This window comes from Phlebotomus papatasi, chromosome 2 (assembly GCF_024763615.1).
Source record: "Phlebotomus papatasi isolate M1 chromosome 2, Ppap_2.1, whole genome shotgun sequence".
NCBI classification, from domain to species: Eukaryota; Metazoa; Arthropoda; class Insecta; order Diptera; family Psychodidae; genus Phlebotomus; species Phlebotomus papatasi.
In genome coordinates this window covers 70342918-70362065 of record NC_077223.1, presented here as the reverse complement: position 1 = coordinate 70362065, position 19148 = coordinate 70342918, and the positions used below count along the sequence as shown (strand labels likewise).

Below are 19148 nucleotides of genomic sequence, written 5' to 3'. Positions count from 1 at the left end.
TCTCATGATTATTTTATTTTCTATTTTAATTAAATAGAGTAGCCTTTAAATTCTGATAGTTAAAGACAGTTTTTAAGTGGTCGTGGTCAAAATCCCCAAAACCAAAATTCTGAAAGTCAAAATCTCGAATACCAAGAACTAAAAAGGGCAAAAACAAAAACCCTGAAAGTTAGAATCATGAACGCCAAAATCCTTAAAGGGGGAAAATCCCGAAAGTCAGAATCCTGAAAGCCAAAATCTTGAATGCCAAAATCCCGAAAGGGACAAAATTCTGAAAAGACTAAAATTCCGAAAGTTAAAATCCTGAACGTAAAAATTCTGCAAGGTTGAAAATCCCAAAGCCAAAATGCCGAATTCCAAAATCGCGAAAGCCAAAATTCCGAAACCATTATGCTTCAGACCTAGGGTTTAGCCATATGGCTTAACTGCTCTAATTTTTTATCAATCGCGATTTTTTGGAAAAATTTAACTTAGGTTTGGATTATTAAAAATGAATGACGTATTAGGCTCGCAAAAAGCAATAAAATTGCTCGCTATTTAGGTTTGTGAGACCTTCGGGAACTGGGCTAAACGTCTAGTCTAAAGACCGCTTTAATGGTGTCTGGTGTCTACACACTAAAAGCAATTTTCGTAAAAAATTGTCTTTTTTAAAAAATTCTGACGTTTCTGGCTACAAGGATAGGGGAAATTTTCTTTCAAAAGGCATTTTTTAAAGAAATTTCTCCTAGTGTCTAGATGCCGGCAGAATCATATTGACAATAAAATGCTCGCCGTAGCCTCACCGTATTTCGTTAATTTACGCATTTTCATTGCAATTCTTATGCAAATTTTCCATTACCGTATTATCTTATCTCATACTCAGTGGCACTAGGTGAAATTATTATTAAAAAAAAATTGAAAAAATAAAACAAAAATCGGATAAACGGTGAGGAAAAACAACTGTACGAGAAATTAATCGTACAGTTGTTTTTGCTCACCGATTATCGAATTTTCGTTTTATTTCTTTAATTTTCTTATATTATTTTCACCTAGTGCCACTAAGTATGAGATATGGTAATACGGTAATTAACACTTGGAAGGACCCTAGTGGCAGCCGCTGCCAATTTAGTTTTCAATGTTATTTTTTATAGTAAAGAATATATCATTTCGCCTGGATGCCTGATTGAATGCGTGCAGAATTTATCTGGCTATTTTTTCGTTATAAAATTTTTAATAAAAATTAAATATTAATGTAAATATATTGCAAAAACAAAAAAACTGCACTCGGAAGGACCAAGTGGCAGTTGGTGCCATTTGCATTTTATATGGGAGTTTGACGTTCTGCAAATGTAATTTTCTTTATTGTTAGTGTATAAAAGCCTTAAAAGAACAGTTTGAAAGTGTTTTTGCTAATTATTGAGATGAAATATAGGGAAAAGTGACATACCTTTAAATGCGTCAAAATCAGAATGCTTCAATTTTTCTCTTATTTCCCAAAGCTAAAAATCCATTTCGTTAAGCGAAGTTAATAGAAAATAGTTAATAGTATTAACTATTGTTCATAAAGTAGAATTTTTGCTTTGAAAAATAAGAGAAAAATTAAAAATTCAAAGGCTGCCGTATTAAAAGGCACACCACTTTCCCTGACTCCATGATTCTGATAAAGATGAAAACATCGAATGGTTAAAAATCTTTAGATACAGTACCCAAAGAAATGAAATTTCTGGTTCAGACACCAGAAAAGAACTGACTAAAGCTCCGAATGCTAAAATGTAATTAAAAATATCAAAATATTATGTAAAATTCGATAAGTGGCAGCGGCTGTCACTTGGTCCTTCCGTGACACTTTTAGTTAGGGTTCTACGAAGTGTTAAGAATTTGCGTAAGAATTGCAATGAAAATACGTAAGTTAACGAAATACGGTGAGTATTTTACTGACAATACGATTCTGCCCTAAAAGCCAAAATCCAGAAAAGTCAAAATTCTGAATGCCATAATTCCAAAAGGGCCAAAATTCTGAAGACTAAAATTCCGAAAGCTATAATGCCGAAAAGGCCAAAATCCTGAAAAGACTGAAAAAAATTTGTGCCCGATGCACATAGAGTTTTTGAGTCATTTAACTTAGAAAATTGAAAATATTGTTTATATTTATAATAATAGCGCCGCTAGCGGTGGTTTTACGAATTTTCGATGTCGATAGGGTAATGGCATTTCATGAGAGCTTTCCAAAATGCCCTCATTTTTTAAATTCTGATAATTAGAACCGGAGTTATGGTGATTTTAAGAATTTTTTTTGACCCTTATAGCTGGGATCAGAACGTCAGGAGACCTTAAGTTTGGTACTCATCGAACGCTCTATAGCCCAGCTGTAACATACTAAAATTTGAGCTCGATCGATGCCATAGGGGCGGAGCTATTTAGAAAAGGAAAAATGGGGGTATTCAAAATGACGGAAGGAGGGGTGGGGGGTCGGGGTACCGAGTTGCAATTTTCATCTGATATATAATCCTTGCCGAAAATCGCAAGTCGATATCTTTCTTACTTCCGGCGTTATTAAGCTCCAAAGAGCGGTCGACTGGACGGTCTGGAACTTTATTTAGCCACCCATATATTTGTGATAAGAAAGTCGTGAAACACATTTGGCAATCTGCATTTGACTATCAATCATGATGTTTATGTACTCTGAGTTTTGTAAAAAGTGGTAGTACACTGAGCTCTTCGTTATCCGGCACTTCGTTATCCGGGTGACAGCTGCCAAATACTGGCGGTTGATGTATTCAAAATTATTTTTACTAAACAAGAAGTTTCTCCAGTGTGAATTAAAGTATTATTATCATGGTATCGAAGTCTTTAATACATAATTGTGATAAAAATTGAAATATAAGCATACCATGAAGAAAATTCTCTTGTTCTTTGTCAGACAGAAAATAAATTCACACAGCACAAAATAGAAAAACCGTTGATCATTCAAAAAACCTAAATGTCATTTTGTCCCCCAGTCAGCCGGATAACGAAGAATCGAGTGTATAAGAAATCCCTTGTGACCCGATTTATCCCAATTATCTCAATACCTGAAGAAGGAGACAGTCCGAAACGTTGTCGTATGAAGTAAAAAGTGAATAAATCCAAACATAGATCATAATCCGTGTTTTAAATCATCATTTTAGCAAAGTTTGAGCCCGATCGGATGACATGAAATTTTGGTACACTGCGATTAACTTTTTTTTTCTCATAATTTTAACACTTTTTAGGTGTAAAAATATATCAAAATTTTTTAATGTTAATTTTACACCTTTTTAAGGGTAAAATTAACATGAAAAGGGTAAATTTAACCCCTAATACACCTAAAAAGGGTAATATTTACATCGATTTCGGATCAATAATGCACGGTAAAATTAACATTTCCAGAATGTTATTTTAACTTTTTCGGATTTCTCTCACTCAGTGTAGGATTATAGTAGGTGAGATTGTTAAGAATCTCACCTAATTGAATTGAAATCAATCATAGTAAAGCTTGAAAACTGAAAAAAAAATGAATTACAATCAATTTTGAGTTTTGAAGCGCAAAATTTTTATTTAAAATTCATAGCAATTTTCTATTTCATTTTCCATCAGTTTCAGAGCTATTGACATAAAAAAATGCTTTAGAGTTATACATTTGTATCGATTGAAATTTCATGAATTTATCATCTTCTGTAATTGACCTTATTTTCTGATCAAACGCCCTCGAATTTCTCCGTGCTTTTTTTTCTCAAAAAGCTGACAAGTCTGAAAAATTGACTCTTTCTCTTCTTTAAAATAAAAAAGAGCTACTAAAGTCCCTCAACCAAGAAAACCAATTAAAATTGTGACAAAGTAGAAGTAAAAAAATATAAAAACTAAACTAAATAAAAGAAATGAAAATAAAGAAAAATCAAACCTCAAAGAGGGTGGAAATATTTTTGCCAGCAATTTTGCGGACGGATTCGGGTTTTGCAGCATCCAATGGTGGACTAGAAGGACTTTCCACTACATTCACAGCATTCGTTGCATTCATATTAACACTACAGCTATTGTTATTATTGCTGGTGATATAGGATTGTCTGGGCAAAGGGGTTGGTTTTTTACTTGGATCAACAACTAAAGAAAGATATAGAAAAGGATTCAAAAATCAATGCACAAAAATAAATCAACTGTGTTAACTCAATCAGAACAAAAGTGTGATAAAAGTGAATAGAAAAAAAATAAGAGAGAAAATATATTCAAAAGAAATACAGCATTTCTCTTACCTCCAAGACGATTTAATCCAGCAGCCAAATCTCTAACTGATTTCCTCTCCAAGGCAGCTCCGGGTGTAATACCCACAATACTTCCACCACCACCGCCCAGGGCTATTCCCGGACTTATGCCCACAATTGAGCCACCAGGAGCTTGTCCGGCAATCGGAACAACATCCACATCTACCACGAAATTGAGGTTATTTTTTTTTAAATCATCTCAGAAATTGTTTGAGGTTATTTAGAAAGGGTTATGTTGAACATAACCTCCAAAAAATGTGTTTAAGGAAGAGAAACCTTGGAATTTTTTTTTACTTAACGAAGGAATGTTTTATCGCGGCTTACTAAGAATAGGAAACCTAAATTGGAACCACAAAAATGCTAACACCGTATCGTAGCCTAAAAAAATTATGAGGTTATGTTGCACACAATAAAAATTCTAGAAGGTTTTAAAACCAAAGCTTTAAATTTAAAAATCTCGAGAAAATATAGTTATAAAAACATAGGCTAGAATTTTTAAAGCTTCTGAGACTAAAATGTGATTTATAGACAGATTTTGCCGCAAATATCTGTATTATACTCTCTAACCAAATAATTTATAGAAGTTATTACAGTAGACTCTCTCTCAATCGGGCATATAGGGCAAAATGTCATCCAAATTATCGAGAGATTTAGGTCATCAAAATTATTGTAAATTCCACAAAACGCGGTCAAATATATAGTCACGTGTGCTAATTCGGGCGCTTCGCTATGTGGATCGTTTATGACTAATCCATTTAAAATAATATTGTTATTTTAATTTCCGTAATATAGTCACTACAGTAACATAATATAACTATTCAAGTTTGAGAAAAAGCAAAAATAATATTTTTATCCATTAAATAAGTGAGTGTAATCGACTCATTTCAATCTTGTGCCAGCTAGGTTCTTCACTAAAAATTTTCTAGCAGTGATATTTTCGGTAATGATAGCTAGTTGATTGAAAACATTTATTGTTTTTTCCTTGTGAAAAAGTATTTTAAATCCAAAGGTTTAATTAAAAGTGAATTAGAATCATTATTTTATAAATTTTCTTTAATATTTTTGATAATTTTTTTTTATTATGTTTCTGAATGAAACAGTGAATAATTCTATGGATTTAGAAGAAGTAAAAAAGAATTTCGTCAGTCTAAAAACAAGCGTTTAAGTAGCACTTATTGGAAAACGATCCAGTTACCCCATCTTACTATAAAGAATCACGATAAAACAAGAGGAACTACAGGGAATTTGAACAAATTTGCTTTTAAGTCAAACGTGAAAATGGTCAACAAAATTTTGCGCCCGATTGAAAAAGACGTGACTGAGCGAGAGTCTAGGAGAGATTGGGGCAAAAAGTCACAAAACGGATATTTTATTTTTTTACTAGCTACTCGAGCGCTTCAAAAATTTCTAATTAGCGCAGTTTTATAGGAAATTTACCGCTCTACAACTATGTGAAAGTAGATTTCCTCTATTTTGTAAGGAAATACGTCTATCGAGCCTATTTCTAAAAGGTAATTTTGTGACTATTCTCAAAAATGCTGGGGCAAATATTACCAGACATGGGGTATTATCATATTTTGATTCGCTTCATTACGGACTTCCGTAAATTTGAAAAAATACCGAGAGGACATATTTTCATAAAAAATTAATTCATCTACACCTTTGTAAAACACCGTTTTCTCTGCGAGAAAAGTGAGTAAACAAGAAAAGCGCTTTTCAAGCTGTTTTAGAAAAAACACACAAAAGACTGCAAATCGTTTGACCAATGCAAACAACAAGCGGCGAGACATGATAATAACGTTTCTTTTTACCGTGAGACACCAGAAATTGCTTCGCTTTTTTGTAACTTTTTGCTCTATACCTTTTGTTACTTTTTACCCCAAGTGGCCATTTTTAATAAAAGGATTTCTGGAGAAAAGAACTTTTGTGAAATTCTAAAGTAGATACCGGATTTGTATTCAAAAAATCCAAATTATTAAGAAAATATTCACCAGTGCATCATTTTTAGAAAATAAGTAGGTAATAATTGTTATCTTCTGCAAGGAAAATATTTCAAAAATACGGCTAAAAATTTCGATATTTTTTATATTCTAAATTCCTTGTTCGAAGAAACTTACGACATTGAAGAAGGTCTATGGAGGCTATCTATAGAAAAAATATGAGCCGCTATCTGTTTTACCTTGGAAGATATTAAATTTTGAATTTTTCGATTTGTGACTTTTTGCCCCAGTCCCCCCTACCGTATAAGATTATGTTTATTCTAATCTTAAAAGAAACTAGGTTATGTTTTACATACCATAAACTTCAAATGCTAATATTTTCTTGAGTTTGTAAAATAATACGCAGTTTATCCTAACCTCAAAAACCTAACCAAAATGTCTTACGATTAAAATATAGGGTAAGAGTGCCAAATTTCGGCATAGTTGCATGCAAGCGTCAAAGTTTCAAGTTTGAAATGTAATATTTTAAATACAAATTGATTTTTTTAATTCTTTCTTCTGAAAGAGTGTTGCTTGGAACCTTGTAAAGAGTTTATCGTCTTGATTTACTCTAAAATCATTCTTAATATATTTTAAAATGAATAAAAATATAGACATAGCTTTGGTGCCCTATTTCGGTCACATTCTTTCTCATAGTTCATTGCCCTTCGGGAATTCTTCCAATATCTTTTTCACGTCATCTCGTTTGTCGAAGCTACATTTTTTGTTATTTTTTTGCATTGTATAATCTCTAGAGTACGTAAAATCTAAAAGTTCATGAAAATTCGAGGAACAAAAAAGTTGGCCGAAATTGCAAGCTGGCCGGAATTTCTCACACTTACCCTAATGTTTAATTTTTGCTAGTTGTGAGCTCTAAAATTGTAAAAAAAAAACGGAACATGAAAATAAATACAGGTATAAATTAAAAAGTTACCCACTGTTGGAAATGACATAATGGACATACATAACCTACATATGACATTTTCTCAATTGGTCAAAGTGCCTAATTATAATCCGTTTGGAAGAGCATTTTGTTTAAAATTTTAGAACTTACAACGTCTAATGAAGCAACTGAATGACTTTAAATCTGTACATTGATTTACTTATAAAATTGATTATGTATTCGAATTTTAGACCACTAAAGATACCTTCTAAGGTAAAGTACCCTTACTCGACCGGGTTCCTCTATTCGACCGGTGGGTCAATTTTTTAATATTTGATGGTGAATTTCATCTATTTCTATGAATTTGTCACTGATTCGTATTATTTAAAGAATAATTGACCTATTAATGTTAGATCATATACAAAATATTATAGCAAATATAATTAAATTGAATAAATAAATCTACCGGTCGAATAGAGGAACCGGTCGAATAAAGGGTACTTTACCTTATCTAACCTCAAAATCAATCACACATTTTAAGTATTTTTTATGCTAAGTTTTTTTTTTAATTCCTTGCGAAAATAAGATAAATCACTTTATTTAGCTTATAAATGCCTTTTTTGAACGAGAGTGTTGGCCATTGCAACTTATTGAGGTTATGTAGTTTCTTTTTCAGCTCTTGAACATAACTCTGGTCTTGCAATTTTAAGAAGCTGAAAAAAAACTTTTTATAAATTTAAGGTTCTTTTTCCAAACTTCCTTGTTTAAATGAAGAAAGTAAGAAAAAATACCTGCTTTTAAGGTTATGCTGAACTTAACCTCACTTTTCTAAATAACCTCCAATATAGGAATAAAAAGAATGAGATTAAACTTACCATTGTCAATGCCATCGGGAGTGGTTTTTGTGGAGTCACTTCCACTGCCATAATCGGATTTTGCTTCATTTCCCGCCACTGACCAGGGTCTTGGTTTCGGACTGATCAGTGGTGTCTTGACAATTCCATTTCCAGGAGCTGTCTTGAGATCCGCCACGTGACTCTTGATGGATTCACTACTGGGTGACCTGAGTTTGCCCCCATCGTGATTCACTGGCGGTATCAGTCTTTCCTCAGTCTCATGATTCCCCACTGGCTGCTGCCCATGCTGCCCCATTGTTGTAGGACTTGCATCAGTGTTCATTTTCACAAGAGGCGATTTTCGCCCAATAACCGGACTACACTTCTCCAAATTGTCCGTTGACCGTGAACGTGGTGTCCAGACAACACCCTTCATCAGTGGTGAATTCCTCTCGAGTTTCACTGGACGCCTCTCCTCGAGAATTGGCGTAGTCTCACCCGATGTCATGCTACAAAACTTTCCATTCTCATCCCGACTCATCGTCGGACTATCCACAAAACTCAGTGAGCTGCATTCCTCAGATGTCGGACTCACGAGTGGCGTGATGGTTGTGGGAGTCACAGAGCCTGGCCTGAAAAATTGTTCCAGTCCATCTCCGTGACTTGTATGCTCCTGCAACAGTGGTCTCGTGGGAGCCCTCGTTTTTGCCCTCTTGGGCCTCCCCTTAACCAAATGCTGCAACTGATGCGAAGTACTGGGCAATTCAGTGATTGAATCACAATTCTCATCCATCTTCTCATGCACCCCACTCCTATGAGACACCGGACTCTCCAGCAAGTCCGGAATATGGCCCAAACTCAGATTCTCAATGCCCAAGCCCACCACCGACTGTGGGCGCACCTTCTTGGCAATTGACCGTCGTTTGGACGTCAAATGGGGCGTTGCCTATAATTTTATCATCAAACAGATTTGCATGTTAGACACTCTCTCTTCTTCCTCCATTTTTCTCCTTCTATTTCGTGATTGTTAGAAGGTCAAACAGACAGAGTGAGCAAAAAACGAGCAATCATCATAAATGATAGTCATCAGAGAAATGGCAAGCAATTTCTCCGAAGTACTCCCTCGAAAATGGGAGGCTAATAATTTAGGGATGTCAATTGAAAGAATATAGAGAAAATACTGAGAAATATAAAATATAGAAGCATTCTCTTAATTGAAATAAAACTATTAATTAGTATTATTTACAGAAAATATTCACACTTTGGAATGTGCTTTTGGAATTCAATAGATCATGTATAACGGAAAATTTTCAAATGTAACTGTCATAATTGACAAGAAATTTGACATATAAGTGAACTGTCAAATATCTACATAAATCATATTCAGACTCAAAATGCAGGAATTTGTAACTGCTTATATTCCCTGTTGATGTTATAATGCTTTAAAGATGAAAAATATATAATAGGGTAAGTGTGCCAAATTTCGACATAGTTGCATGCAAGCGTCAAAGTCTAAAGTTTGAAATGTAATATTTTAAATTCAAATTGATTTTTTATTCTTTCTTCTTAAAGAGTGTTGTTTGGAACCTTGTAAAGAGTTTATCGTCTTTATTTACTCTAAAATCATTCTTAATACATTTTAAAATGAATAAAAATATAGACATAGCTTTAGTGCCCTATTTCGGCCACCTTCATTCTCATAGTTCCTTGCCTTTCGGGAATTCTTCCAATATCTTTTTCACGTCATCTCGTTTGTCTAATCTACATTTTTTGTTATTTTTTTGCATTGTATAATCTCTAGAGTACGTAAAAACTAAAAGTTCAGGGAAATTCGAGGAACAAAAAAAGTTGGCCGAAATTGCAAGCTGGCCGGAATTTGGCACACTTACCCTACCTAGGGATAACACCATCTTTTCAAAATATTTGAGGTTATATCTATAAACATATAAAAGAGCAATGTTAAAACCAGAAACATAAGAAAATTATTATGATCAAATTAATTATATACAGTACAGTTCCTCAAATTTGAACAGTATTTTCAAAAACATAATGGAATTCATTTAAAATTCACTTTTCCTAAATTGAGGAAAATAACGTAGGTTGAATTTGTTGAGGAAATTGATATAATACGACAATATTCAGGAAACACCAGAGAAAAATAGTTCTAATTCAGAGTCCATGCAAAATTTCTCTTACATAACCTCATATTTTACATTTTGAATGCAACCGTCGTTCAAATTTGAGGAACTCGGATGTATTAAATATTTTACGAAATTAATCTTTTCAAAAAGTTAAAATAATAAAAACGTGGAACTACATCCACAAAGAAAACCCAGGCTTCCTGGCAAACCGATTTTTTAGATTCTAGATAAACAATAAATATATTTTCAATCCATGATAGTAGTCAAATATAATTCCCACGTTCTGAGGAATTATATAGTAAGCGAATTTTTAGTAACCTATAAAAGGGCATCGAATCTAAGATTGCATTACAAAAGCCCTGCACCATATAACCTTAAATTTTGATTAATAAATTTCAGAATTCTAACTAGGAACTTTTTTATGGTTACATTATTCATTTATTTAGGTCTAGAAACAGATCTCTAATACAACAAGCCAAATTTGTTTTTTGCTTTTTTTATGTTAAATTAATCATAGAAATTGAATTTGAATAAGAAATCCCTTTATTAACAAAATATTATATGATTTAAGATTTTGAGGTTAGGATTAATCGTAACCTCACATTGGATTATGAAGTCCTGAATGGATAAAAAATGAAAAGGAAGTTGTAGATTTGGTTGTTGCACAAAAATCCCAAAAGTGAGAAACAGTTTCCAATATTAAAAAAAAATATGATTTTAGAATCTGAATATAAAGTTAAAATAGGTGTGATTAGAAGGAATCACACCTAAAAACAACATTCTTGCAAACTAAAAAATTATTCGTATATACACTGAAGGTATAGTAACAATTTGTTAAATTTTTCATTGGTAATTAATCTAATCCACAGACTTTTTACTTTGACAGGATAGCTTTCCTAAATACAGTACATGATGATGTCAAAAAACTTCAAAATTCCAAGAATTAAAAAGTCTAAGAAATTGGAAAATCAATAAAATGCATCAGAGCGAAAATACAAGAAGTTTTGCATGCATACTCTAAGTAGGTTTATATTATCAGTAACATTACCTCATTCTTGAACTTAAACTCTTGGAAAATTAAGAAATTTTCGTTTAGGATATTCGTCTTAAAAATTTATTATTAGCATTTTTAGGGCTTCAATAGACTCAGGTTGATGCTCGAGAATATTTAACCTGCAAAATTTTATAAATAAACTTCCAAGAGTATGCTGCCACCAGATTTAGAGGCCAAACGGTAAGATAGCGACTTGAGACCTTGAATTAACCCAAGGATCGTTAACATACCATAATCTTTCCCCATCCCTCCCCAACCCCTCCAAAACCATTTTTTTTTAGATTGCTCGAAAAATTATCGTGCGATTTTTTTTCATTTTGGATCTGTTTTCGGGGTTGCCCAGACGGACATTTCGTGCTTATACAAAAACACCGTTGAATCATTCCTAATACAATGTTTTTTAAGATCAAAGATTAAAAGGCTTTAGTTTAGAGAGCGCATTTCTCGTCTGAATGGTATCATATTGGCCTCGTTGGAAAGGTCTTGGAATTTCCGATAAAACTGAATCGATTCCAATCGGTTCTGAACCGGTGTAATGAACAAGTACATAACCGATAACTAAATTTTATCTGAAATTCAATTATATTACTTCTGAGGTGTATTTTGAACAACGTTTTAAGTGATTTATAAATCGTTTTAAATCAGTTGGAATCCAGTAAACGGTAAATGATGCAAAAGTACTTTTGAGGTTATATAGCATAAGTCACGAGTTCGAGCATTTCGCAAAGCCTAAGACGCTTTGTCATCCCTTATTACTCTATTTTTAGGTAATTTTCTCTACAATATAACCGATAAAGGAGAAATATATGATATTTTCGTGTGACATTTTGTCACTAAAAAACTGAGTCATTTACGTTTTTCACATCTTACGAAAGCTACATTTCAATTAATTTACTTTTTTTTTTTTAATTCAAAAGTATTCTACGTTAGGTATTGTAAATTAATTTTTCTGCAATAAATTCTCAAACCTAAATTCTATTTACGTGCAATTAAATATTTAATTCCATTCAATATTTTAGTCCCATCGGGATATTTGATTGAATAAAGTTTAAAAGCTTTCCAAGCTTTTACATCTTTAGCCAATCAAAGAAAGCAAGAGGAATAAAACATTTCTTGAAATTAAATAATATTATTACATTATAAAGAATGTTTATCGAAAATTCCCTTAGAAGTTCTAAAGTCGTGCAATAAAAGCTTTTTGACCCTGCAAAATAGCTGAATTCTGTTTTCAACAAAAGCACATTCCACTCAAAAGCTAATGAAGAAAGCATTATAAATACAAAAAAATACTGATGACATTTTTACTTACGAGATTTAAATATTCCAATTTCTTTTTTTGTTATGAAATGTCGTGATATATTTTGTTTTAGAGAATTTATGTGTGTGCCGATGATGTTGCGAACGAAACAAACAAACACAAATGGATTAATTAGTTGAGTGTCAATAAACGGCGTGAAATAAAGTGTGTATGATTTAATAAATTATATGAATGTGTGGTGTTTTTTTTTTGTAATTTGATCAGCATTTTTTATTAAATTCCCTTTTATTTTCCCATAGAGATATTTTGATAATTGTTTTTATATATTTTTTTAAATTTTTCTATTATGTTTAAATAATTAATAATAATGTCCATATTTTACAATTTCACTTTTATGTCACCATTAACCCAAGTAAAAAAAAAACAAAAACAAAAGATGAAATGTATTTATGAGTCAATTCTTTCTTTCATTCCCTTCACTTCCTCATCAAAGTATAAAAGAAATGTACAGTGATTAAATTATGAATGTGACAAGGGAAAAAATCACAAAAACACACACATACTCAATATTTACACCAAAAGATGAGTCACAAAGCCTTGAAAAAACATGATCTCCCACCCTGTAAATTGGTTAAAAATGTAAATTTCTTTCCATAAAATAAAATCTCCATTGTAATAATCATGGGGAAAAATTTATGAAAAAAAGTGAATAAATGTCTCTGTGAATGTCCACTAAAGCCTCATCAATTGCATTTAATTAGAAGAAAGCCCAAAAAAAAAAACAGAGACTCGGTGTGTGAATGAGTGTAAATCATGTAAATATTAATAATAAAATTAAAAAAAAAAACTTACTGTTGGTGAATCAAGTCCCAACTTTGGCAGATCCAACCCATGAGTTTCCAACGACATAAGTCCCATTGAATCTTTGAAGTTCTGCAATAACCGAAACAAAAAAAAAGTTATCTCTTATAATAAACCAACGGAAATACAATTAAGAGGATCAAATGCGATAAAACACGCGAAAGATATCATCGTGTTATCGCAGACACTATTTTTTTTTTGCTCTTTCGAACCCTTCAATTGATATGCTTCAACTCAAGAGGTGAAAAAGAAAAAGCACCCGACTAAATAAGAATACTTGATTAAAGAGATTCTCGATTGAAAAGGAAAATACTCATTAATTTCCCAGTCGAAGTTTTCACACTGAAAGGAAGGTTACTTCTTCAAGGAATAAATCAAGTTAATTGAAATACATTGCCTTCCGTGTAGAGTCAAATTAATGTCAAATTCACTCAATCTGCCTTCTGATTAAATTTACTGCACTTAAAAAGCACAAGTGTTACTTAAGTGCTCCTTAAGTAAATTAACCATCACTTGTTATTCAAAAATCTATTAATACATTTTTCGTTATCTTTTGCGGACCCAAAACTCTTACTTTGGAAAATTAGGTCAATTCGAAAACTTTTATGCGGTCTTTATGGCTCCGACAGAACTTTTGGATCAGGAAAATTTCATACAGTCGAAATTCACGTTCCTTTCTTTCTTAAAAGTTTTTCATATGTCTTTCCTACTCTTTTGCACTCTTCTTCTTCTTCTTCTAAACATCACACTAAATTAAATTTAGTTCAGTCCAATTTTGAGACCGAAAGAATAAGATAGACTTATGCAAATCTTCTGAGAAAGAAAGGAACGCGAATTTTGACTTCATGAAATTATACCGAGCTAAAAGGTGTAGCGAAGGCATTAGATTTAAAGTTTAGCTATTTGGATTATCTTTTTAATTTTCAAAATAGGTTAGTTTTTGAAGAGAAATTTGGACATTGAGAGAACGATTAAAATTAATCTTTCTCACTGTGTTATCACACTTGCACATTAAAATTTTAATATGATTCACATTAATTGTCTCTGGTGAGAGTCCAAATGTGTAATTTGTGTGTTTGAATTATTTTATATTCAAAATTTGATCTATTTGTTGATAAGAAGGTAGACTTGGCCTGCAAAATTTGATATAAATTGATTTATAGCATTAATGCGAAAAATTAATGAGATTTTCTCTTTAATTTTTTATTGTGAAAAAAAATTATGCTTTAGGTAAATTTAAACTTATTTTTGCAGGCCAAGTCCACTTCTTTATCAATAAATAGAAAACCCCAAATATTAAGTGACTCAAAGACACAAATAACATATTTGGACGCTCACAAGCGACAATTAATGTGATTCACATTAAAATTTTAATGTGCAAGTGTGATAACGCCATCAGATTCTTAAATTTTAATTAGAAAACTCTTAATCTGAAGACTTTGTTAGGTTATGTTAAGTAGCATAAAACCTCAAGTCAATGGACCTAATTCTCCTTATTCGGGAAAAAGATTATTAATGTGTATTGAGTTTGTTTTTCGTCTAACCTAGAATATTTAAAATTTAAAATATTTGGGGTTATTCAAGAATTTGAGGTTATGTATAATTTAACCTTGAAAAAATTGTAATTGAATAATAGGAAATTTTCAAGTTCAATTCCCAAGTTGTGATTTAATAAAATACCTTTGAACTGTGAAATAACTTTTTAGGTTAAAATTTTTTCTCATTAGGATTTTCTTAATGAAAATATGTCATATCAAGCGATTTTGTCACATATGTAAATTGGTTTTGAATTTTTTAGATTAGGACTAACATAACCTAAAATGTTTCAAAAAACTTATAGTTCGAAAGTCAGAATGATACCACACTCTTAGAAAGATTTAGTCCCAACTACCTCATATACAGTTATGAAAACTATAAAATATAGTAAGCATAGACCCATCCATGTAAATATTTAGCTAGGGTAACTAAATGAAGTAGTTGACCAATATTAGTTGCAGTATCTGTTTCATTTAGTTATCATAACTAAATTAGATTAATAACGGGTACTATAACGGGTTCCAATAACTGAATAAATGTGGTTAATACCCATCTTATTGACTGTAATAACTATATCATATTAGTTGTGGTTACTATATAGCTCGAAAAAGTTTCAAAACATAAGTAAAAAACCACTCTTTATTATTAAAAAAGTTGTCAGAGCTTTATGAAAATATAGGCCCATTTATTTGCATTAGTTGTGAGAACTAAAAGGAATTATTTACCAATATTAGTTGGGATATCGATTTCATTTAATTAACACAAGCAAATATAATTGTATGAAACCATTATGAAATAATTGCCGCAACTTATCCACGTAAATATTGCCTTATATTCTCACTACTAATAAATTTATTATGAGTAAAATGTTTTAAAATTATAAGAACTATTTTAAATAGATTTGATAATAATCACCCGATCAACTAATTTTCATTAGTAATGATGTCTAAACATTTCCAAGAGTGCAGATGATTTTTATGGTAAATCTCGCCACGATAAAAAAAAACTTTAAATTTGAAATTAATATCAAATATAAACTTCAGAAATAAAATAGTTGTTTAGCAGGGTAAATTAAGCTAATTCAAAACCTGCTCCAAATGGAAATTTTTCGCTACTCCAAATGGAAACGTCATTGTTTTCATGATAAATACAGTACTACATTATTGTATTACTTATTTTCTATACCACAGTTTAATTATTTAGTTAATTTTGCTCGAAATAAAGCGAAAATCCATTCATATTCACAAATTTTAATTTGTTAATTTCTCAGAAAAATTAAAAGTGTACCTTTTCACCATCGAATTTTTCATCGATCGACCATGTTTTCCAATGAAAAACACAATGAGGTGACTGTTGTTTTTTCGTTTTATTTAATATTTAATGTCACATTTGTGGCTAATTTTAGTTAAATTAAGTGCTAATCTTCATTGTTAACGGTACGTGAAGTTTTCAAATGAAATAATTACCTATTTCGTGAGCAAAAAGGGTTTTTCTGAAGTATCTGCAAATGCTTCAATAGGAAATCCCAGAAATATGATTTTTTTTTGGAGTGATTTTCTTATTGTTTTAGATGAGAAAGGAGAAAAGACCAGGAATAAGAACAAATCCTGTACTCAAGAGCAACTCAACAAGGTTTTGGAAGCCTGTCGTTGCGGTTTCACTTACAATGTTTGTCTCTAATTAGAAACTTTCTTTGTCTCCATTTGGATTAATTTGTTTCCAATAGAAGCATTTTACACTCGTATATTAGGTGAGATTCTTAACAATCTCACCTACTATAATCCTAACAAAATTTCATGTCGTCCGATCGACCTCAAACTTGGCCAAAATGTGTTTCAGCACTTCCTGATCACGAATATATATGTGGCTATTTTACGTTCCCGGCCGGCCGGCCGGCCGGCCGGCTGGCCGGCCGGCCGGCCGCTCTTTGGAGCTTAATAGCTCCTAAACTAAAAAAGATATCGACTTGCGGTTTTCGGCAAAGGTTATATATCGGGTGAAAATTGCAACTTGGTGCATTGACCCCCCACCCCCCACCCCTCCTTCTGCCATTTTGAAGACCCCCCTTTTTTTGTTTTCTCAATAGCTCCGCCCCTATGGCATCGAGCGGGCTCAAATTTTAGTATGTTATAGCTGGGCCTTAGAGCTTTCCATCAATACCAAACTTAAGGTCCCCCGACCCCCCTGACCCGAGCTATAAGGGTCCAAAAAAAATTTCTTAAAATGGCCATAACTCCGGTTCTAATTGTCAGAATTTAAAAAGTGAGGGCTTTTTGGAAAGCTCTCGTGAAATGCCACTTCCCCTTCTAACATCGCAAGTTCATAAAACCACCGCTAGGGGCGCTATTATTAAAAAGAAAATTTTTAAATCTTATAAGTTGAATAACTCAAAAATTCCATTGTGCATCGGGCTGAAATTTTAGTATGTTGTAGCCGTTGATTATACCTATCAAACAAAAAAAACCTTAAGTCGATCCATAACCCCTGACCCGAGCTATAAGGGGTCGAAGTTCGAACATTGACCGGCCTCTATCTCCGGTTCTAATTAACATAGTGACCTAAATTTTACCTTTTTGGTTTCGTCTCGATGAGCACTTTCAGATGAAAGTTCAAAAAGTCACCACAGGTGGCGCTGTGATAGCGTCAAAATTCATCGAAATTCAAAGTCACTTTTCTCAAAAACGGCATTGTGCAAGTTAATGAAATTTTAGTATGTTGTAGTCCAGTCTAGGACGTTTCCAAAATGGTGCAAATGCGCGCTGTGGTTAAAACAGAACCGGAGATATGAGGGGTCAAAGTTCACAAAATTCAAAAAATCATATCTCCGGTTCTATGTGATCGATTTTGATGAATGAGGGCTTAAACGAAAGATCTCACCAAATACTACAAATTTATAAAATATTTGAACTTCGTGGGACCAACATCAGGGGCGCCACAGTCGAAAAACCAATCTCAATATCACATAACCTCAATTATCTGGACTGTCGCTGAACCGATTTTGATGATTACTTCAACATAATTGTAGAGGACATTTGTCTCTACATTTCGTCCATACATCATTTTCCGTTCAGACTACGCTATCACTCCGATTTTGCCGTTTAAGTGTGAAAAAATTGATTTTTCCCATAATAACGCTTTGAAATCACTCAGATGCCAATTTGACTGCCTCTACTCCACCAAGACACTTAAAATAGGGGTTTAAATGGAAAGTCCCGCAAAATACAACAATTCTTTGATATAGTTGAAGTTCAACAAATGACTACTTGGGGCACTCTGGATGAAAAAACAAGTTAAGAAACAAAAAACCTCGATTATCTTGGCTTCTGAGTAATCGATGAGATCATGTTCTATAGGAAAATTATAGAGTACATTCTGGTCTACATTTCATCCATATATCACTTTTGTGCCAGTTCATCCCAATCCTTGATATTTTGGTTTAAATACAAAATTTGTATAATTCCACGAATTTGATTCAAGATAACTGAATGGCGACTCACAATTTCAGCTCTAAATCGAATTTGCATGCACTCCGAGTTAGCTCACGTTAAGAATCTCACCTACATAAGCCGGTTAGGATTATCTGTCCCTTTTTCTTGTATTTAAGAAGTTTTCAAATTATATCTAAAGAATTTTCACTAAACAGTAACATTCTAAAAGAGTCAAGGAGCAAATTTATGTAATTCTCTTCAGAAAAAAATGAACTTAATGTGTTGAATCTTCTGTCAAAGTTAAAGTGTCTGGAAATGGTTTTGAATTAGGACATTTACCCTATAATTATGATTTTCTATATGCCTTGGGTTGTCAAAGTCCTAGATATGAAGCTAAATCGGTTTTTAAAAGATTTCCGCATTTAATTTAGTAAAAATCATAAAAGTAGTCCTCCCAACATTTTTTTTAGTTCTCACGATATAGCAATTGTTAATAAAAGCTTTCAGTAGAAAATATCCACAAATAACCAATGAGTCAGTCTGATTCTACTCAAAGTCCCGACAATTTGTCCAGAAAGTCATCTAAGCACCTTTTAAAAGCCACTTTTACAATGTGCGATAAGAGGATTTTTCCACATTTTTTTTCTAAATTCTTACCTGGTTAGATCTACTCCTGAGAACATCGGGCGTATTGAGATCATCGTAGGTTAAGTGTGGAGAATCTGCAATGCCCAATCCTCTTCTGTATCTCGTCAGTGCTTCGACAACTTCATCAGTGGCACGATCGGCAATTACACCAGCAAGAGCTTGTTCCACTTCACTGAAAATAAAAAAAACGACACAAAACAAACACGAAATTTAATCTCCATGTGATTTAGAATGTCACAAGACAAAATGTTTTTGGGTAACTTTATGC

The 19148-nt window shown here is 32.6% G+C and overlaps 1 protein-coding gene across 12 annotated transcripts in view; it reads right to left on the bottom strand.

Annotated features, from left to right (window-relative positions):
* LOC129804192 (F-actin-uncapping protein LRRC16A) overlaps positions 1–19148 on the bottom strand; it is a 75898-nt gene that overhangs the window by 1423 nt on the left and 55327 nt on the right. For 4 of the 12 annotated variants that reach the window (XM_055851283.1, XM_055851284.1, XM_055851278.1 and 1 more), the window contains 6 exons: positions 18890–19052; positions 13260–13340; positions 12459–12479; positions 7994–8900; positions 4248–4418; positions 3899–4098 (listed from right to left, as the gene is read on the bottom strand). In XM_055851283.1, the coding sequence (XP_055707258.1) occupies positions 3899–4098; positions 4248–4418; positions 7994–8900; positions 12459–12479; positions 13260–13340; positions 18890–19052 (1543 nt within the window). The remainder of the gene's footprint in view (positions 1–3898; positions 4099–4247; positions 4419–7993; positions 8901–12458; positions 12480–13259; positions 13341–18889; positions 19053–19148) is intronic. The other 8 variants (XM_055851289.1, XM_055851286.1, XM_055851288.1 and 5 more) reach the window with 3 other exon arrangements.